A 22297-nucleotide genomic window follows, 5' to 3' on the forward strand; every position below is an offset into this window, starting at 1 on the left:
AGGACAGACAACGTGAGGTAGCAATGCCTTGAAGTGCTGCAGAGGGATCCAACAAAGCTTATCCGTGAATACCAAACAACTGTGTAGATGTGATGAAATTTCATTATTTATTGTTTTGAAATACCAGTTATTGTTGTATTTGTATTTGAAGCCTTGGTTTTCCTTAATAACTGATTTACATCCATGATCACAAGGATTAAATTTATTCTCATTATTCTTTTAATAATATGGAATATAGACCAGATTGAATGATGATCTTGTGACAGAGAAGTCATTTCAAGCTAGCACCTTTTCATGTTCTTGCTATATCACACTTGGGTCCATAAATACAGCATTATGTTTTCTTTGCAGGTAAACAAAACTTGTAACAGCTTACCATTATTATTCAGCTCTGGCACTAAAAGAAAAAACATGTTGCCCATAACCATCCCAGCATACTACCTCATTAGTTTCCTTAGCAAATCTGCTGGAAAAACAGTTTCTGACTTAGCTTCAATAGCACCAAAAACATTTCTAGCATTCCGTTGCACTGCATTTGAAAACGGGTACTCTTTGGTATATGAATAATGGAATGTGTTGCCTTTGGTTGATCTATAATTCTTTGTCCTACTGATGAGACATTATAGTTGTTTTTTTTTTTTATTTTTGAAAAAGGTCAAATAGTTCCTTACTTGCACATGCTGTTTTTTCTTATTGAAGCTTGCTTGCAATTTGTAGTTTTACAAGCTGTGGAACCCAAATAGCTGTTGTCACTTAAGTACCCTTCCAACAGAATCTTTTGTCATGATCTTAAATGCATTTAATTGAACATATAAAAGAGGATTAAATTCAGCGAAATTATGCAATTAAACACACAGAAGTCTTTGCAATAACACGTTTCCTTTGCAGTTTAAGATTGTCTCAAAAAAGTGTAACAAATCGTATTGTTTATATCTTTAACTGATTGGGTAAGAACTGTCTCTCTTACACTGCCTTTGTACAAAGCTGTCGTTACTGTGTTAATTGGAATTACACCTTCCACTGAAGACGTTAGTGCAAAGACAGTTTATCACTGTTTGTATCTGTCCCCCCCCCCGGCAGAGGGGAGGTGATGAGGGCGGGGGGAGGGCACGGTGCCCTGGCGCTGCTCTAGTTCATCATCACGCTGTAGCGAGTGTGAAGTGTTGCCTCTCCTTCATGGTTAATAATGTGGTTTTATTCTTCAAAGGTGAAATGCCATTTTGTCCAGTGTCTTGTAGAAACTTTAAAGACGGGAAGAAGTGGCCGCCGGCGCTTCCGGCGCCCGGCTGGTTCCGTGCCGGGGACGCGGCGCGGGCGGCCCCCAGGCCGGGCTGCGGTGCCGGCGGGTCCCGGGCAGAGGCGCCCGGCGGCCAAACCGCACGGCCAGGAGCCCGCTGCGCCAGCGCGCCTACTGCTGCGCCGCCTGCTAGCTGTAGATTGACGCGTATGGCTTTATCTCTACGCGAAATGCTCTCTCCCCTCTTCCCAGCGGCGTACCGGCCCCGCTCCTGTCCCGCTCCCCTCCAGAAACGGCGACGGACAGCGCGGCCTGCCCCGCCCGGCGCCCCCGCCGGGACCTCGCCTCGGGCCTCCCTCCACAGCCGGAGGAGCCGCCCGTAGGAGGGAAGCGGGAAACGAGCGAGCTGCCGCCTCCGCCCCGCGCTGGCAGACTGCGGCCGCAGGGACCCTTCTCAGGCGCTGCCGACGGCCCGCGGCCTCGCCCGACCGGCGGGGGCTGCCGCCATTTTAAAGGCTCCCCACGGCCCCGCGGGCCCCGGGCGGCAGCGGCGCCCCCGGAGCGGGCAGGCGGGCGCTCGCCCCTCTATTTATAACTTGCGCCGGGGATGGATTGGTGGAGCGGGGCTGGATCCGGCCCCGCCCGCTTTTCTGTGAGCGCTGCCGCCATGTTAGAGAGCGGGGAGGGGGGCGGCGGGGCTGCCATAAAGCGAGCGGACGGAGGGGGAGCAATAGCGGCAGCAGGCGGTGCATGGCGCTGGGGAAGGGGTAGTTGGTGGGGGAGGAAGAGAAGGCGCGGGCAGTCGTGCTCGCTTCTCGGCGGTAGGAGTGAATGGCGGATGCTGTGAACGCCAGTGGTGACGAGATGGAGCCGGAGCAGCATCAGCGGACGGGGAAGATCAGCGCGGGCCTCCTCGGGGTGGAGAGTAATAGAGCAGGAGCCGCTGAGGACACCACACAAAATGGCGGACGGTCTGAGAGCAGTAGCACTGAGGAGGCGCTGCTGGTGGCTGCTGTTGCTGCAGAGGACAAGGTCCCCCCAAACCTCAGCATCACTAGCAGCAGCCAGCGCAGGAGCAGCATCTCAACGGCAAATGAACAGCAACAACAACAGCAGCAGCAGCCGCCCAGCGGTGTGTTGGGGGGGCCTCCCCCTCTCCCTAAGCCCCCAGAAGACCTGCCTGTTAGGAGGAACTTTCAGATCCCCAGGAAGAGCAGAGAAAAGAAAGGTTGTTCCTTCCCTTTCCCTCCCTTCTCTCCCTCACTCCCTTCTTCATCTTATTCATTGGGCAGGCTCTTTACGCACCTCACACAACTGCATGCAAAATCCTGCGGGTGTGGAGGAGGCTGTGGCATGGCTTGACTAGCGAGGCTGCTGGGGATAAGATTTTTAGTGTCAGAGAGGCTTTTACATTCTCTCCTCTCCCTACCCCTCCCTCTTTTCTTTTTCGTTTTTATGTTGTCACAAGGAGGAGAAAAAAACCAAAAAAACCTCGGCTTGAATTTCAGTTCATTGCTTTAAAAGGACAGAAAAGCTGGCTGCAATCAGGGTGGGCTTGAGTGTTGGTCCTGGCTCTGCTTCTGGAGATGCAGTCATATGCAGAGAAGATGGTTCTCTGGGACACGGAGGCGCAGAGAAGATGGTTCGCTGTTCTCTTCCCCCTGACCTCCTCCCTGCAGGAGAGGGGTGTAATCCTGTTTGGGGTAGACTAGCAGACCCTGAGCAGAGTTGACCTTCGTTGATGATATGCAGAAAGAAGACTGTTCTTATCTCCTGAAAGTTTCTTACTTTGCAGGGAGGAAGTGAGTGTCCCACATTCACGTGCTTGGACGCATTCCTCTTCCAAGCGTCTAGGGTTTGTTTTTTGGTTTTCAAATGACTCTTCTTCTAAAAGCCTGTGGTATTTCTTGCTTTTCATGAGACTCCATTGGCTTCTGCTTATCTTTGATTTTGTTAAGTGGCATTGAAGACATGTCTTATTTCCTCCCTGAAACTTACCTCAGTTCTTGACCTTTTGCAACACGGGGTCAGTAACTTGGTACATAGCACAAAAATACCTGTTCGCATAGGCTTCTAGTTCTTCAGAGAAGAGTCTAACATCTAACTTCTTGAAATGCTTTCTTCTGTAAGAAAAAAATTAAGGTAGGTTTATTTCATTATCCAGTCTTCCCTTTCCCTCCTTCCATTTTTGGCAGTAATGTCCCCTTTTTCCTTTTCTTCCCTTTCTTTCTCATTGCCACCATGCAAGGGGGGATACAGGTCTGGCAGAGATTCATTGTGAAAAGGACTGGGTTGATTTGTAGGAAAAAAAGTCTCTTATTTTTCATCTGACAGAAAAATGTCTGGCTAAAACATGGTACCTCTTGCACTTCCATATATCAGACCCAAGTGTGGTTTCATTTGAATACCTTTTAAATATATCTCAGAAATGTTTAGTACTTAATCACAGACTCTTGAAGTTGCTTCCTACCATTTGGTTCCAGTGTGAATGAAAACCTGCAAAATACCTTTTTGGGTCATCAAATTCATCATTTGCCTATGGAGAGCCATCTCCTACAGACTAAAAAGTTTTATAATATGTAGTTCAAACATCAAGCTTCTAGAGTAGAAGGGGAAGCTCTTCTTACCCTGCTTCAAAAGTTCACTCGCTAATGTCAAGGTCGTTTGACTCATTCTTAAGGGCTTACTTTCTAGTGTACTTTTTTTTGTTTGTTTGTTTTGTTTTGTTTTGTTTTTTTTCCCTTTCAGCTTACCAAAAGCTTTTAGGGCAACTTAAAGTTTTCCAGAATTCTCAAAACAGACCTCCCTCCATTCTGTCCACAGTGCTTGTGGTCTTACAGTTGCTGATGGTCTTACATGTGATACCGTAATGCAAAGCACTGTGGCACAGCATGTCATAGGCAAGGCTAACAAAAGTGGGCTGCCAGCGTGATCTTTGAGGACAGCCAAATCACTATTGGAATTAGTATTGGCATTTGAGAAATTATGCAATTAAATCAGTTTTGGAGCTAAACTAGAAGATTAGCAGTGCATCAATCATCTGACATTGTAGTGGCATATACTTAAAATATGCTTAGTACCAGTGTTCAAATACATCTTGTGTAATTGCAGAATAATCAGAATATCATCTGTCCCTCTCAAAAGAGCTGTCTTGGCTAGATTCAAAATTCCAGCATGAAAAAATACATGGAAGTTTCTTCCATCCTTTCTTGTACTGGGATTGTCCTTGTTTCGCTCTTTAAACCTCCATTTTATTACTGGACATACCAACCTGAGAGATACCTGCTGTCTTTGTTGGGAAGACTAATCTGCTATGTACAAACTATAAAAATCTGTACAGGATGACTTTGTTACTTGAGTGGGGTTGGTGTGTGGTTTGTTTTTTTTTTAAAGTTGGTTTTTTTTTTTAAGCACAAAATGTGTTTTGGAAACAATTTTTGATTGTGAAGCAATTAAAAATTGAATCTGCAAAGCAAAAACTGAAGGGAAAAATCCTGGAAAACGTGGGATGTAGCTGTTTATTTAGCCTTCCTGGAATTTTTATTTGGAGACCAATGAGGGACTGAAGTCAGCAGAAAGAATTTTGTTAATGTGGAGAAATGCATCTGGAGGAAACATACTTCTTAAAACTAACTGTGGTTAGTTGTCACAGAGAATCTTTCTTCTGATTTTGCCCCCCCCCCCCCCCCCTCCCCCCAGCGGAAGAATTCAGGAAACCAAACTCTAAGAAAGGTTGGCTGTGAGGTTTGGGGTTTTTTAAGTTGTATGTGCATTTGTTTTCCTACTTAGAACTGGCGTGAAGGCTTCTTTTTCCTTGGTACATACAGTTTGGTAATAGTGTGACACTCTCTTGAGCAGCTGATCGCTGTTTATTTATTTATTTTTAATCTTAGTACTTAGCTGTTGTTATTGGCCTCTTCTAATTTGATTGTCAGATCTTCTCAGGTTTCCAAGTCTGCCTGAAACTTCGAAGATCCTTCTTTGATAGGATGAGGAAAACAAATTTTCAAGATCAAGTGGTGGAAGAGCATTTTTTGAACTAACTCTGGGTGGTCTTCATACCAAAATACATGCTCGGGTAGCAACCAGTGGCTTAAGTGGGTGGTTGTTGATTGTAGTTGGACTTCTCTAGGTGACCAAGTTAACAAAATGACTGCTGTTTCTCAGGCTGAGTGGGGGAAAAGGAAAATGGTCTTTCTTTTATCCATGAAAGTCTTCACAGTACTGCTTGGAGGTCTAGGCTGTCTCTTTTCTACTTAATAGTATTTGATGGTTCATTTTGCCTTGCTTTTGTCTTATAATTTTCCGTGTCTGTGGTAGAGAGATGTATCTGCTACATGGTGTTTCAACACAGGGATTTCAGTAAGCAATCCTTGAACTTGATAACTCTTAAGACCTTTTGAGAGCAAGACATTTTGGGCTGAAAAAATCGTAAAAATAACAATGTTATGGTTCATCAACACCACAGATTTTTGGTCTTGGTCTTCAAAAATGAAGACTTAAAATGGTTCTTCTCAATGGAGTTTTTGTAGCAGAAACACTTGTTTGAGAAGAATGCTAACGTTCTGCCAACTTGGCTGGTAACAAAAGTAATTTACCTACCTTCACTTAAAAGTTAGTTCAGGATTCCTTAAAGAGAATGTCTCTGTTGTCTTCTTCACATTCTAACCTAAAAAAATGAAACACTCCCCCACCCCCACACCCCAAAATACCCAAAGAACCCAACCTGCTAACTGCAAACTCAGTTTTCTTAAGTTGAAGCATCAGACCACTGTGAAAGAAAAACTTCAAGCCTCTAGGGAATTACATGCATCTGGACTTCCAGTCTGTCCGTCCCTAGACTAGGTACTGTATTAGCTAAACACCTGAAAATACATATATTCCAATATAGTGAAGAAAGAAATGGTAGAAGCTGAACAAAACCAGTATTTTCTTACATACTTCTGCAGAACAAGCCAGCAAAACCCCAACAATTCACTTGTAGGTGCTATAAGGATACTGCAATATAGTCCTTACATAAATTACTGTTTTAATTGAGATGGGTTGATAAAGGTGCAGCATACCCACGTCAGGATTGCACCGTGAGCCTGAAAAATATGTATGTACACACTGCTGATCTCTGAAGTAATGTAGGACTGGAGATAAGCTTAATAATCTCATTCTTTGCCTGTAAACATAAGGTTTGGTACAAAGTTCTAGTTTAGTACTTCTCATTCTTTGCTTGCTTCTGATTTCCTTTAAGTGAGGAAATACAGGCCCTTCCACAGTGACCTTAACCTGGCAGAAAATAGCTGCCCTTTGGCAGAGTGCTGAGATGATAAATGAAAAGTATTGCCTTGCTGCTTGTCTCGTTGGGTAATGTTGCAGGTTTTTAGTAAGAACCTGAAGCCTGGAGTGCCTCAGATTCTGGAAGATGTGGGAAGTGGATTTGAGCCTGTCATGAAGCATATGATGAGTGTGTTTGAGGAGTCCTACTTGGAGAAGGAAAAAAAGCTTGTTCTGTGCACTCTAACAAATTTGACTGCTGTGTATGATGGTTTATCTGAAATTCAAAGCTAAGTGGCTTGGTTTTGTGCTTTATGGTTACAGTACAGTTTATTCCTTGCTCCATCCATCATTTGGCTACTCACAAATAGAATGCAATAGATACTAAACCAGCAGGCTGCCCCTGACAAATAAATGCTTAGTGGGTGCTGTCTAGTTCTCAACCCAATTGTGGGTTGTCTGCTACCACTGTATATGAAAAAGTGGCAGATAGGCAGTAGGATTTGGTGATAAAATTCCGTGTTTATAAGTAGTCTTCAGAGCATAAGCAGTTTATTACTTCTGCAAGGAGCATACATTTAACAAATTGCATTCACGTTACTTTTTTCCTCAGTCAATAATGACATCTGATTGTGAAGCCAATCGCTCTTAATTTATGCATGAAGTAAACTAAAGCAAGATCATATGTGTAGTTCTTGTTCACTTTGTATTGAGTGGACAGTGCACATCAAAGGAATAGAAATTCCATTACTAAAAAGTTTTTTGATTATTAAGCTTTTTCTAGTAAAAGGTGGTTATAACATCTTGTTCTTGAGCTGATGTGATCATTTAGGTGGAATCAGTCTTGTTTTAATGCTCTGTATGTTCTCAAACTGAAAAATTGGAATCTCAAAAATGACTTTTGTGCCCAAGTACTTTAAAATGTTTCACTTTTGATCTGTCTTTACTGCAAAGGTAGCAGCAGCCCTTCTAGCTTCAGTAGTATCTCTGGTGAATGTAGATGGTGTGTTTGGGGTATAAAATATATTTAAGAAAGTATGTATATTACTGAACAATAAGTAACAATGGTAGTAAACCATGCTTTCGGTTCTCTGCTAAGAAATTGAGGAAAAAAACCCCTGCAACAATCTTTAAAAAAATCTCTAATTTGCTGTATTCTGTAATTTAAGGGATTAGGTAGAGCTCTTCCATAAATCTGTTGAGACCTGATAGTAGTTCATGTAGGTTTTCCCTAGCTGAAGAACAGGGGGACATGCTGTTCTTGGGCAAGTCTGTCTCAGCTCGCTCCTTGGAACTTTCCACAAACCAGGAAATATTTAAACACAAATGGAAATGTAGTTAATATTTGAATGAATGACAGGATATTAATTGGTGTAATAATATGCCTCTTCCCAGATTTGCATCTGGGAAGTAGGCAAGACATTGTGTATAGTTTGTGATCACTCTTTCTATCTACTCCTGTAGAGTTTTCTACTTGCCTGGACTCAAGGTGGAAGAAATAGGCTGGTTTTGAGCATGCGTTTCTAGAGGGGAAAAAGGGAGAAGGGGTGAGGTACAATAATCACTGCGAAGGAAACAGGAAATTTGGGCAAGCAGCTGGCATTGGTGACCTTCTGTCTTAACTGGTCCTTTTCCACAGAAGAGGAACAGGCAATGTGTGAAACTCATGCGTTACAATGCTACGGTTTAGTAACTCCTTGTCAGAAAGATATAAGTGGTGTTTGCGGATGGGGTGGGACAGGAGGTGCTGTCCAGTATGTGTATCTGTAGTAGGCTTGCTTTATATTTTTCTAATAAGTGTTACTTTCTTCAGTATAGTGCATTCAATCTTAGTAATACTAAGCTGAAGTTGAGAATTTCATTCACTTCAGTTACCTTTCGTCTGTCCCGTCTTGCTGTTAGCCTTTCAAGAATGAAAGTATTGTAACTAAAAAGGATGTTATATAAGATCGGTTTCTTAATCACTTTCATAACTTCCTCTCTTAAAAAAATCACTTACTTGTTGCTGGTGTTGGAATCATTGCTTTACTTTGGTTAGCAGATATGGTGTTACGTTATAAAGTGTGTGTGTAAATACAACTTTTACTAGATAAACAGTTCAGTTTTCATTTAGAACATGTATTTTATATTGAGGCTAATGCAATTATTATTTCCTGCAAATGAGGAAAAGATTATCATCTAAATCTACTACCATATTATTTAATGAAGTTGAAGATTCACTCTAAAGATGTAATTAAATTTAATTTGCTGCTAGAGTAATGGTGGATTGTCTTTTATATGAGACTAGTGCTACTGTAGTTCATTCTTAACTATTGTAACTTCTAGCAGCTTCAGGTGGTGATGGTCTGGGTGCTTGTTTTAGTAGGGAAAAACAGGCCCTTTGTAAGAAAATAAACTAAAGCACTCTTGGACATATCTGCTGGAAATACTTACTGCCTGAAGTTTGCAAATACCACAAAAATACTGCGCTTTCTGTATTTTGGAATTTACCCTGAGGAGAAAACCTGCCATAATGAACTAGTTAATTTTCCCCTAGGAGTATTATTTTTTGAGACATTGCCCTCAAAATCTGCACTTAGATTCTCTGCTGGGCCATGCTCAGGTTGCCCTTCTGATCAGTTTGTCACTTTCAGTACCCAAACAAATGAAGAAGCCTGGGGAGATGAGTGCTTTACCGTGTGAACTCGGGCAAAGGTTTGCTCAGTACTTGAATTTGTGCAACAGCAAATGAAGAGGTTTCCTTTTAAAGCAGTTATCATAAAGCATGAACACAGGCAGTGTGTTTTTTAATTATAGGAGCTTACTGGACTCCTTAAGACAGCATTGAATTTATTCATATTCAGCATAATTACTATAAGCAAACAAACAAAAACTGCCGTAAGGGCTCTAAAGAGAGGCTAAGGTATGAAACTGTTATTGAGGTTTTTAGAAGTGCAATTTGTTCCTGGTCCTTGATTAAAAGAGCTAATTAGTTTAATTACAGTGTTTTGCAACATATATCAGATGTTTTCAAAAGGTAAATTCAGACTTGAGGTGCTTCTCTTACAAGCTTCTGAGAACTAGCTGTTCAAGAGTAGTATTTAGAAAGTGTAAAGAAACATTTTTTTAAGATGCTATAATTCTAGGCAACTTAAACTTTCTAGCCCAAATTCTATGTTTTACAAGTATTTTAGGTGTTTTGTGTTCTAAATTGAATCATGAACCTTTTATTTTTATGCATAAACTGTTATGTTTATATGTTTATGCATGGACTGGAAATTTTTTAATTGTTTTTCAGATGTGTATTGGAGCTTATGATTTTAATTGTTCTCTTTTATAGCACTTTTTCAGCCAGTAGCTGTAGGCTCTCGAGAATTTGAGGATGTTGTGAAGATTCTTCATTCGTCTTACTTGGAACCAAGTTCAGTGTCCAATTTTAATTACAAGAGAGCCAGCTTAGTTCATAGTGAACTTTTGGAAAAGGAAGTGAGTATATTTGTAGCTTCACTTTGAGTAAGGTACAAGTCAAATGAAATTTGCTGGAAGTTATTTTCTACTTGTGTGCTTTATATTCAGTTGCAAACACATCCCCAAAAATGTAAGCAGCTATTTTTCAGGCAAGTTTACTACAGCGTAAACATAAAATCTTGCCTGCCAGATACTCAAAAGGACTGAAAGAAGAATTGTATTTGGCATCGCTTGTCTCTGTGTGGTTTTAGTTTTCAAAAATTTTCTTAATTTTTATGTATGTTTAATAACCTGGAAAGATAATTGCAGTGTCTGATTTGAAAGGCCTGATGCTTCCTGTGAAACTTAAGGTTAAAATATTGTTCTGATGCCAAGTTTACACAGTCTCTGTAGTTTTTTTGTTTTCCAAGAAGTAGTACCTAAAAGAGTGGATTGCTTGAACTAGTAAGTGGAGCAGCTTGGTTGAAGCTTCTGCTGTACCTTATCTGGTGTGTCTTAAATCCAGCCTTGGCTTGCTTTCATAACTCTGAAATAAGTTTTCCATTCCAGTGCCAAAAAGCTTAATGTATGGAGTAATAGAATATATAATTGGTTTGCTGTAATTATTATCGTGAAACTATAAGGTAAATTCTGGAGCATTTTTTTTTCTGCTGCTGTAAAGTTTATGACTCGTGGTTGCAGCTAATGAGTATTGCAGCTGATGAAAACCACCTCAAAAGTGAGTTGCAACTGCAAAAGTACATGCACAACATAATCTCTTATTATCTGTCTCCTAAAAAGCGAATAAAGGCTTATTTCTGGAATTTCAAAGATCATATGGAAAGCATTGAGTTGGATGCTTCTAAGTAGTTATGCTGCAAACATTAATGCACAGGTTTGTTTGAAGAGTGTCTTTTCCTTAAAAAATAATATTATATTTTTGCAGATTAAGCCAATATTTCCCACAGGTATAATGTTTTTGAAATTTAATTTTAGCATACTGTAGTCTGATTCAAATTATCTTATGTTTTTTTACACTTGGATCTGCTAATGTAGATGAGGCCTTAAAACATAGACACTTGAATGTGATAGCAGTCAGCTGTCTACATGTGTTAAGAACTTTCTGTAATAATAGTTCACAGAAAAACGCAGAGAGCTGAAATTTGATGGTCGCCTAGAAAAAGAGCTTTCTGAAACCTATGCATTTCTGATGGTTGATCGACCTCAGGTAAGAAAAAAACCCTGTATATAAAATGCTTTCTCTTTTTCGATTGAAGAGGTTTTGGGTTTTAAACTGTTTTTATTGACAGTTACTAATATTTAAGTTACTTTTGCAAAATTCAGCACTGAAAGTTATAGAAGGGTGGGGTGGGAAAGATATGTCACTGTTTAAATCCTTTTTCTCTGCTATTTGGGGTGCTCCATTTACATGTCTCTGAAGTATCTTCTCTGTTTTATAAAAAAGGGTAGATTTTCTGGGTGGCATGTGGGTTTTTATTTGTTTTGTGCTAATTTTTTTTTAAATTGAAAATCAATGTTGTATGTTTTCATTGCAGTTGTTTTTTGCTGTATGTTTTTTTTGGTTTGTTTTGGGTTTTTTTTTGTTGAGTGTTAAGAACGGATTACCCTAAGGAGAAAGTAACCTGTAATATTAAAAAATGGACCTTCTCTTCAGTGTCTCTAGATCATATGTTTTTAATTGAAGTGATGGAAAGGGATTTTCTGTTGTGCTTCAGTGCAAGGATTTTTTAAGTATTCAGTCATCTGGCAGGTTTACTTCTGCTTTGTGTCTTAAAAGCAAGTAACGTTCTTAATGTGTGTTTAAGGTATAGGGAGGCTGGTTTTTATTAAGATACAGTTGAGTCTGTGTGACTGCTTCATACGGAGTGACTTGCACAGGTTAACACTTTATACAGCAGCTCAGAGTCGTCATACTTCTGGGTGGTTTTGTTTGTAAGAGTTTTTTGGGAGTGTTTTGGGGGTGGTGGGGGGTTTTTTTTGGTTTTTTTTAGCTTAATCAAAATTCTGTAATTATTGTTTCTCACTGTTTGTGCTGTTCATACACTGGCTTTCCTGATAAACTTGTTTAAAAAAATGTGTGTTCTCCAGATCCAAGGCATTTGCGAAAAGGGGCTGCAGGTGGGCCACTCCAAAATAACAATTCTCGGCAGCCCTTCCATGGGTAACTATCTTTTCATGATATGTGCTGGTATTATTCGGTATGAGTTGGCAAATAATGTGATGCAGTTGTGTAAACTTTCAGTCCTTTTTTTATTGCTTATTGCAGGAACATCACAGCTAGGTATTTTTAGCAAAGCTGATTGACATCAGAACATGTATCTATTTTTGACTAGTTCGTTTAAATGTCTTTCTCAAAGGGAAGACCTAATTCCCATTTTGGCTTAAATCAAACCAATGTATCATGTCTTCCCAGTAAAATTGGGAGACCAAAGAATTAATGCAATCTCTGATTGTGTGCCTGTCTGTGTTTGTATGTAAATCTATGCATGTATATGCATTCAGAAATACCTAATGGAAATAGTAGCTCAGCTTAGTATTGATGTAGCTAGAACTCAAGTTCTTTACTCACAAATCCAAGAAAAACATAGATAAATTAGAGACTTGGAAGAATCACAAGGTGTTAAGAGATTTGAAAGTGCAAGATTCACTTTCTCTTGGAAAACTTTTCTATTAGAAAAGTAAGAAATCATTTTGTCATCCTCTGTGAGACTAATGTGAGACAGAGGTGGCAGTGTCAATGTTGAAATGAGAACAGGTGCAAGGGGGGCAGAACAAAGGTATATGAACACATTATTTGTTTTACTGTTTTAGCTGGTAAAGGCTCTGGAGCAATTTATCAAAGCAGCTAAATACAGGCTTGGAATGAGAGGAACCTAAGCAAAATGGGTGCTTGCCTGTGTTGTTACAGTTGTCTCACCTGAGGTAGTCAGCTAGACCAACAAATGACAGTTGTGTATATGAGGGCTTAAAATGTGTGAAATTATGGTTGAAGTGTTGAAAAGGAAAATTATTTTACCTTTCCATTTGAGTGTCAATTCATGGTTCCAAAGCTGGCTATTATTTCTCAATGATGCCTTCACTGCTTATCTCCACATGGTGCAGTGGGACGCTGTTTAAAAAAGGAACACCTGAAAGCGGTATTTGTGTAGTCCTTGGGCAGGGCTTGTCCTCTGGGTCACAATGCTTTCAGTGATGTGGGTGTGCTCCTTTCAAGCTGGGCTAGTGTCCGTTTTCTGCTGTGGTATTTCATACTGCAATGGATGCAAGTAAACCTTTATTCTGCTGTCCTGAAGGTGCAGATTGTGAACATGGCCTTTACACGTTTCTCTGATCATATTCCAAAAAGACTGTTGTGTCTTTATTGTTTGATATATGTTGAGCTTTAATCCCATGTAATGTTCTTAAACTTCCAATAATGCTTTAACATTCAACGTAATGTGGGGTTTTGTTATATTTTTATACTCCTCTCAGGTGTATATATCTCCAGGTATGCTGATTTATTACAGCCTAATCCTCTAGAAGCTGGAGCAACTGGAGATGTGATTGTCTTTAAAGTAATAAAGGTAAATTTATCTTGCTTATTCTTGAAGGATTGTATTGCTGACTGATAAAATAAAGGTGATTTTAACCTAACTCATTCAGCTTCCATTTACACAATTATCTGCTTAGAGAGAAATTGGAACCGTATCAGCTTTAAAATCTGATACTGACATTGAGCTTAAATCAAGCATAATACTTTTTTATAAAAGGTGAAAATGTCTTGTTCTCTTTGAAAGTGTGAAGATAATGTATTTCTCTAAATGGCTTTTTTTAATGGCCTGTTTTCATTTCCCTGCTCTTCCATCAGTTTGCCAGTTTTCAGGAAAAAGCTTATACTTACAGTTCTTCTGCTTTATTACAGGGAAAAATGAAAAGCATATATGACCACATCGGTATGAAAGCTATGGAATCGACAGTAAAGAGTGCATTAGATCCAACACCAAAGCATGAGTGTCATGTTTCAAAGAATGCAAATAAAGTCACCTCCTTGTTGGCTTATCGAGCCTATGAACTTACTCAGGTAGGGGAAAGTTGAGCATGTTTTAACTTCTTATATAAAAGAACTTTAGAAACAGAGCTTTTGAAATGATCGAGATAAAATCACTGAAGATATAGCAAATACTGAGCATGTCTTGTAAAGTAGGGTCTATGTTTAGCAGTAGCCCACAGATGCCTGTATTAAAAATTAAGAGAACAAGATAATTGGCCTTTCCTGCTTCTCTTTATATATGCCTGAACCTGATGTAGACTTCCTTCAGATTAGGATGTCGGTGGAATAGGAAATGGCTAGGGAATGTACATGGGGACTAGAGCGTAGGTTGAGGAGGAGTGGAGATACGTGGAGTATGAAGTGTAAAAGTAGAACTGGCTAGTGGGAATTAAACGAGACCCCTGAAAGGGAAACATTGGCTAGGAAAGAACAGCAATGTTTTTTCCTCTTTTTTTCTTCAGTTTTTCTTTTTTTTCTTTTTTTTTTATTTCCTTTGGTTTTTTTTCATTTCCCTTACCAAATTGTCAGGTTGGGAGTTAGTGAGGGAGGAGAGAATGGAATCAATTTCAAGCATCTCTGTCCCTCCAGCTGTTCCATCTCCATTACTGCAGTAATCTGTTGCAGTCAGATTATTCCATCAAGTCCATAGATTTTAGGATACTTACTTGAAAGCATTCTCTTCAGTATTACAGCTGCTTTTGACTTCTGTAAATCAGAGCTGGGCACTGGATCAGATGGCTAAAGATGAATGTTTGTTTTTATTTCACATTACAAACTTGCCTTAAATCATGGGGTTTTTTAATGTTAGAATTCTGTGACTGAACTAAGAATAGGCTCCAAAACTCAGAAATATTTACTTTCCTCAGTGATTTTTTTTTTGTTAATTGTCCCTTGCCTCATCAAGAATGTACTTTCAAATAAATGTTGCAAAATTATTTTTTCATTCTTGATCAGCTCCTGAAGTAGTGTCCATCCTGTCAGTGTTTGAAAAAGGAACAAGGTGAAAAAATTACCTTAACTGATTGCATTATGAAATACATATGAGAATGACATTTAAAAGCTTCTTTATTTTAGGTATCAGCTTTTGAAGAAATAGACTGTTGGTGAAAGGAAGATAGATGTGATTTATTATAGTAATTTTAAACTTATTTTATGTACCAGCTAATGTTTGCCATAACTGGTTTCAAACAAACTCCCTTTGGTTATTTAAATAATTAATCATTGTATTAATGTGTTTTGTAAGCTATTCCTGTGAAACAGAGTACACCTTTCTGTGAAGAAAGATCATGGATCTTTAGTATATTTGCAAAGTACAGTTTACCAGACTTCTAATTTAACATTGTGTTCACTTCTTTTTCTAGTACTATTTCTATGAATATGGCTTTGATGAGATAAGGCGAAGACCAAGACATGTTTGTCCTTATGCTGTCGTTTCATTTACTTATAAAGATGACATGGTGCAAGTACCAAAATTCTTGCCCCCGTCAAGGTAAGCTAGGAAATGAGTTTTGGAAGAACTGCATGCAGCACGAAGAATTCATAGCTCTTGGCAGTCGCTTAGAATTGATGTAGCTGAACAGTGCTGAAATGAATGGACATGTCAAAGGGACTTGGCATAATAAATACTTCTAATGCAAGCAAGAGGTGACAAAATCGGTTTTATGCAGTAGGCTGGCCCCCTGTAGGAAGCAGTTCTGCTGCTCTTTTCACCTACTTGCCTTCTGCCTAGGTGGAATCCATGTATAGTGATCGTTGAGTTTGGTTTTTTTTTTTTTTTGCTTAACTGAGGAAAATCACAGACATAAAGATGTTTGCAGCATTATCGTGCTTGGTATTCTAAAAAATGATTCTGAAAGATACTGTCTACTTTGTCACTGTACTCTTCACTGGTGTCATCTTACTGCTTGTGGAGAGAATATCTAAATGGGCAGTTGATTACAGATACAATATGATACCTATGCTGATGGGAGGGCATCCACATGTGGGGACTGGACCATGTAGTGCTAAAAATAGTTATCAGAATATCTAAAATAGCACAAGGTGCTGCAGCAGCAATAGCTTGAGGTTAGTGAGTGAATTATCAGTGTTGCTATTTTGTTAAGACTGATAAAGTATCCTTAATGTAATATTTGTTAGCCAGAAGTTTCTGTCTCAACCCAGTCATACTGTCTTTTTTTTCTTTTTGTTAGATCAAACAGCTTCAACGCAGATAGAGGTACAGGTGAGAATGCACTGAAATTTATTGATTTTATGACAAGACACAGAAGGTTTTGGACTTTTTTCCCCCGTGTAGTTTTGTCTTAACTAGCTCAGTGATGCTGACAGTATACCTGAGTTTTATCCTGTGCCATACTGATTGCAAGTGTCCCATCATGATATGGGATGATCAAACAGGCACCTTAATGTGTATCTTCTTTTTACCACAACAAACCAGAACTCAACAGAATTAAGTCTCTTTCCCCCTCCTTTTCTACTTACAGTGCAGTAAGAACTTACCTTCTGTTCCCAAACCTCCTGTTCAATGGTACTTAAATAATATGATCCTCTGTCCTGCTTTTTCTTTTTTGAACCTCATTCAAGCAAAATATTAGTATGTATGAAAGTGGTTGACAGTTAAGGTGAAGGATATAGTTCCACAGATGCTGGCACCAAGGGCATGCTTAATAGACATACCAACCTCCTTCACTCTGCTCAAAGCAAGTCAAAACAAGATGGGATTGTAAACACCCTTTCTGGTACCTTTTAACTTATTATTTAACATATTATTGGCTGGTCTGGTATTAGTACGAAATTTTTCCTAAACGGCTTTTGGACATTCAGCAGCCTCTTTACTGCCATTCCTTTTCTGTCCCACCTGGCAAGTGGCTTCACTTAAGTCTTTCTTTCTCCATCTTAATTTAGATAAATCTAACTATACATTATGGAGGGGACAGCTTTGGAATAAAGGCAAACTTTTGTGCCATGTTTCTTTGAAATCAGCATCATGTCCTTTCCTTCCCTGCAAACTGTGAGTATTACCATTTAAACAAGTTTAAAGTATTACTTTGTTAAAGCTTTCTAGTAGACACCTATGAATTTTGGATATATTCAGATGAAAATCTAAAATATGGATTGACTAGGTGCTTTAAATATGTCAGACTCAGTTGTGTGTGTGCAGAGCTCTTCATTTGTGCACACAACTTTGTCAGCATCTCTTTTTTTGTTTGTTTTTTTTTTGGTTTTGTTTTTTTTTGGTGTTCTGTTTGAGTGTTTTTCAAGTGACACACGCTGCTTTGCAGGAATAAACACCACTGACTCGTGAGATAGTCAAAGGAACTGGTTTTTAAGAGCATGTATTTAATAGTTCTTTGGTCAATGAGGGTAGGACTAAGGTTGGAGGTGGGGAAAGAGGTCTTTTATTGGGTTTTTTTTTGTTTCTTCCTCCCTCTACACTTCATCTCCAGTCCTGAGAAGCTTGAGGTTGAAAAAGTTGTGAGCATCGATCAATTGAAGAAAAAAATTTCACCAGCATTGTTCTACAAAGAAACTTACCTAGGAGCAAAAGAAGGTAAATAGTTCTAGCTTATTTTTTTTAAAGTCAGAATATTAAAAAGTTTTCTGAATTACAGTTTTGTTTCTTTTTTTCTTACCTTCTCTTTCTACCCTTTTATCATGTCAGTGTTGAAGAACGGCATGTACTGTAGCCTTTATGAAGTTGTGGAGAAGTCCCGTTCTGGTAGTCACTTGGAGGGGTTACTTCAAAAATTAGAGAAAGAGAAACTTGTGAGTGTAACAGATTTGACTATTCCCGTTTTTAAAAATAATTTTACTAACTAGTAATTGAGGTGTGCTGCAAGATCCGTGGTCTAGCTGGAATTCCTTAGCTGTCGTACTCTTTAAGCATTATATTGGGGCACTGCTCTATCCATGATGGAATTTAGCTTATAGACAGTAAGAGTATTTGTAGTGAGCAGATGTCTTAGTTTGAAAAGGAATACTTTTTTTTTTTTTTATTTTTTTGCTTGGAAACAGGTTCTTGTGAAACCACTTCTGGACAGAGGATTTCTTTTTCTTCTTTCTCCTTGGCAGATGATGTCCCCTTATGGTATGCATACACAGGGTTTTTTGTTTTTTAGGTGGGGAGGGGTTTGAGTACTCGATTGTCTTTTGAAACATAGTGGTTTTCTCCTTCTTAGCTGTTTCTATTTTCCTGTGTTGTAGACCACCAAACTGGATGGCCCCGCATGCTACATGCATTGTTTCTGTTTCCAGAACCTAGAGGTGTAATAAGCTCAGGTAAGTGCATTCACTGTTGAGTGTCCTGTACATGCTTATTTAAATGTAGTTTATATTCTGTTGAAGACTTTTTAGTGTTATGGTGTGTCAGTGTAAACCAGGAATAACAGTTTGCATTGGTTATGGTCATGGTTTTCATGAAGTGTTTATTTCTTCAGAAAAGTATTTTATCGCACTACATATTTTAGGTAGGTTTGTTCATATCTGGGAAAGTAAAAATTTGTTCAGATTTTTTTGATTGTATACTTTAGTAGAACTGAGCATCGCTATTCCAAGAGATCTATGTGTTAGTATAGGAATAGAGTTATACTAGAAAGTATAATATTGCATTTCAGAGGTTTGAGGGCTTTCTTTAACCATCAAAACATTAAGGACAAACATCTGAAAGTCTTTAATGTACCTGCGATTTCCTGCCCCACCCCCGCCCCCAATTGAGATAAGTACCAAAAACTGAGTAAGTGAGCAAAGAACATATTGATACAACCAAGTAATAAGAAACGACTGAAAGGACTTGGCTGTAGTAGAACTTTTGACTTTATAGTCTCAGCCCAAAGTATGAATCTTCTACAGTTGTAATTTGCAATGAGTAGTACTAGTAGCAGAATGTAGTTCTTTTTGGCCTGCTGTGAGTTAGAAGTGATACTCTCAAAACATAACTCTTTCCAGGCATTTTGCTTTTACAAAGAGGTTCTTGCCCTAAGTCTTGACAGCTTCTTAGATTCTTATCTCTGTATTTCTTATTTTAATAAACACCTTACATTTTTCTTATTTCAGTAGCAGTTGTGAAAACTTTATCAGTTATAGATTGGCTAAGAGGAAAGACATAAGATTATAGCGTGTGCATGCCAGTTCCTTAAAAATACTCCAGTTCTTGCTGCTGTGACATTTCCAAGATGTGTGAGCTCCAGTTTCTGTCAGACACGAGGTTAATAACTGGCTTGAGTCGTCAGGGTGTTCAGGTGGTTGAATGGAGAAAAGTTTCAGCCTGATTGGAAGAGAGGAAGAGTGTGAATAAACAAATAAGAAAAGGATATAACTTAGTGCTTTCTTGAGCTGCTGTTTCAAGGATGTGGTAAAAGGATCTAATAGTTTCCCAGGACAATCTTGCTCCTGGCACATGCCTGTATTGCATCTCTTTGATTTAGTGAGTTGTATTGCTTTGCAGAGGAAGGGGAAAAACTGTATAGATTTCTGCTGGGTTACTAAGCTGAATCACTTTAGAAAGGTCCAGTGAGCTTAGAAGCAGCGCAATGAGTGCATCAGGACTGCATAGAAAGGAGTAATGTTTGGCCTGTTTCTTTCAGGGAGCTGTTAGCCTGCTTCTTGGTAAATCTTAGTAAGCCTCTGAAGCTGGCCACCTTCTAGAAGGGACAGTAAAGTGGTTTAAATTGAAAATTATATGTGTATGTAGGTTACAGGCTATTACAAAATTACGGAAGTGAGCAGTTCATCATGACTATGAGTAGGTTGACTTTTAAGTAGGCCTTAAAGCTGGTTACTTCATAAAAAAAATAATTTCTTGGCTTTTGCGTTATTTTTCCACAGTCACTCCAAACTGTGTTTCACCAAATATGTGTAATACAGAATATTGTTAACGAGTCATCATTTATTTATAGCTTTATGATTTGATTTTAATTCTGAATTCCCTTTTCTCCTATGGCAGCACAAAAAAGTGTTCCATTTGGAACACAGAAAAATCCAGCTACCATGGTTTTGCACGAAAATCAGGAAATCATTCCAGAATTCACAAAGTTTATTCAGTCTCTACATTTTGCTTTAATCCAGTCTCGTAAAGACACTACTGCAGATTTCAATACTGTTGTGGAAAAGTATATACATGAGTATGTGAAAAGATGCTGTAGTGGCTCTGGAAAATATAGAGAATTTATATTATATCGGTATGAGTCACGGTTGGATGACAAAAAATTTCTTTATTCTGCTCCAAAAAATAAATCTCATATTGACAGCTCCTTGCAAAACTATATTTTTGGTTGTGAGGCATATCAACTACCTGTTTCTAGAGCTAAGGAACTGATGGAAGGAAACTGGAAACTTCAACAGTTCAGTCCCATCTCAGATTATGAAGCCACAGAAGAAGACTCTGAATTTGCCAGTGCAAAAGCTGGGAAAAGAATCCGTGCAAAATATGAAGCCACTGCTGCCAAGCACAAACTGCCTCATTCTGGAGATTATGATCCCGATAGACTCAAAGAACTTATTAACTTAATCCAGTGTAGGAAAAAAAATGTAGGTGGAGATTCTGATTCTGAAGACCTTAGAAATAAAAGTGGTCTGAAAAGGAAGCTGGAAAAACATTCTGAACACTTGCGGAAATACTTAAAAATGAGTGAACCTTCAGAGAATAGTTGTCAGTATGAAGGTAAGGATGTCTTTTGGAGTTCCTCTTTAAATATTGCATTTCAAAGCATACTTAACATGTAATGTTTATAGATGGAATATTTTTTGCATCCTGTGGATATTTTAACGCATGGTGGTTCATTTAAACATTACCCTGAGATCTATCAATGAAGATGAAGTTTATTTTTATGTAGGTTGCCTTTTTCTAGGAGGCATGGTAACAGGAGTTGTTATGGAAGCCGCTTTTGTGCTGCCTCCTTGGAAGGAAGGCAGACTTCCAAAGAATTAGCTTAGCTGTGGAACTGTCCAAAGGCTAAGCAGAGTTGATATCATAATGTCTCTTGCAGAGTTTGACTTCTGGCATTGCTGTAATTCTTTCTTTATGGCTCCAATACCCTATATAATACCTAATAAATTTGGATTTAAGGGGAGAAATAAACTTCTAAGCATGAGTACAGTTAAGTTTGAAATAGCCAGTAATGTGTGTAGTGGGACAGAGGAAACAACCTAAGATTGCATTATTCTGTATGTGAAATCATCTACATGCAAACTTCAGATATTTATCACAGATGCTATCTGATACTTAAGATCTGCCAAAAAAACTACTTTGATTTCTGTTTCCCTGACCTTTTTCTCAAGACAGTGATACAGGCCCCCTTCAGAAGGGGGAAGACTGGGGAGAAGGGTGGCATGAAGAGGGGGATTTGCATCAAACACCAGTCACTCTCAGTGTATGTGAATCACTTTGGAAGATGGAGTGGCTGATCACAGGAATAAGTTTCCCTTTTGAGAGAAGCAAAAGATACTGGCATGTGTGGATGCAGGGGACAGAGGGTGGGCAACGTGGGATTCCTGCTTGGAAGTCTGAACCTTCAGGGTCTTTTTACATTGATTATTAATGTAAAATATGTGAATGCATTTTTGCCTGGCTGTAATCAAAATGGTATCTGTTTAAAACTATATTTTGACTTAACTCCTTCAGGGGTACCAAAACAGCAATATCTGTCTCTTGTTTGAATTCCATGTTTTTATATAACCATAAAAGTAATTTATCTTGCAAAAAATTTTACCTAAATATTGTGAGCTTAAGTATCTAAACATGATTAGATTTTTATTAGTCAAACAGCACTTACAGTTCCGTATTTCCATGTATGATAAATGAGTTAGGCGTTCATCAGATACTTGAAGTAGTTCCTTGGCCTGTCTCTTCCCAAGGATAATATGAATACCTGTGGTATTTACTCGTCCAAGGGGATAAGTAGAAAAATAATAACCCTGTTATTATTTTAATAATAATAATTAATAAACATAATGAAGTTATGTTTACTTTAAATAGGCGTGGTAAGGTTTTAGAATTATGCTTAGTTTTAGATAAATTATGAGGTTAAGCATTAAGATACTCAACAGTTTCTGGAGCAACAGTGACAGGGTGGAGAGAAGTAAATATTTGTTCAAACTAATCTTTTTCTCTCAACGAGGGATGGAGAATTTTCCAAGGTTTCCATAAAATACATAGAACATAGTATGTGACTTCTATTAAAGCATAAAATAGTGTGATATTAAATGATCTAAAAAAATGTGATGATTTGTCTGGGGAAGACTATTAGTTTTAGAAATTGCTTTTTTATCAATATCTACCTGTTTTTATTTTCTTAGCAAAAAAATTTATGTGTACTGTATGAATT

The 22297-nt window shown here is 38.7% G+C and overlaps 1 protein-coding gene across 5 annotated transcripts in view; it reads left to right on the plus strand.

Moving 5' to 3' along the window:
- The first annotated feature begins 1946 nt into the window (after positions 1–1946).
- The window catches only part of TASOR (transcription activation suppressor), a 34461-nt gene continuing 14110 nt past the window's right edge, over positions 1947–22297 (plus strand). For 3 of the 5 annotated variants that reach the window (XM_027794526.2, XM_013304004.3, XM_013304008.3), the window contains exons 1-14: positions 1948–2465; positions 9822–9967; positions 11064–11156; positions 12038–12110; positions 13421–13512; positions 13851–14009; positions 15341–15468; positions 16169–16200; positions 16881–16986; positions 17423–17526; positions 17638–17741; positions 17991–18063; positions 18180–18254; positions 19918–20634. In XM_027794526.2, coding sequence (XP_027650327.1) covers positions 2069–2465; positions 9822–9967; positions 11064–11156; positions 12038–12110; positions 13421–13512; positions 13851–14009; positions 15341–15468; positions 16169–16200; positions 16881–16986; positions 17423–17526; positions 17638–17741; positions 17991–18063; positions 18180–18254; positions 19918–20634 — 2299 coding nt within the window. In that variant the 5' untranslated portion in view covers positions 1948–2068. Of the gene's footprint in view, positions 2466–9821; positions 9968–11063; positions 11157–12037; positions 12111–13420; positions 13513–13850; positions 14010–15340; positions 15469–16168; positions 16201–16880; positions 16987–17422; positions 17527–17637; positions 17742–17990; positions 18064–18179; positions 18255–19917; positions 20635–22297 lie in introns of all 5 variants that reach the window. The other 2 variants (XM_027794546.2, XM_013303997.3) reach the window with 2 other exon arrangements.

The sequence above is a fragment of the Falco peregrinus genome, chromosome 5 (genome assembly GCF_023634155.1).
Source record: "Falco peregrinus isolate bFalPer1 chromosome 5, bFalPer1.pri, whole genome shotgun sequence".
In the NCBI taxonomy this organism is placed as follows: domain Eukaryota; kingdom Metazoa; phylum Chordata; class Aves; order Falconiformes; family Falconidae; genus Falco; species Falco peregrinus.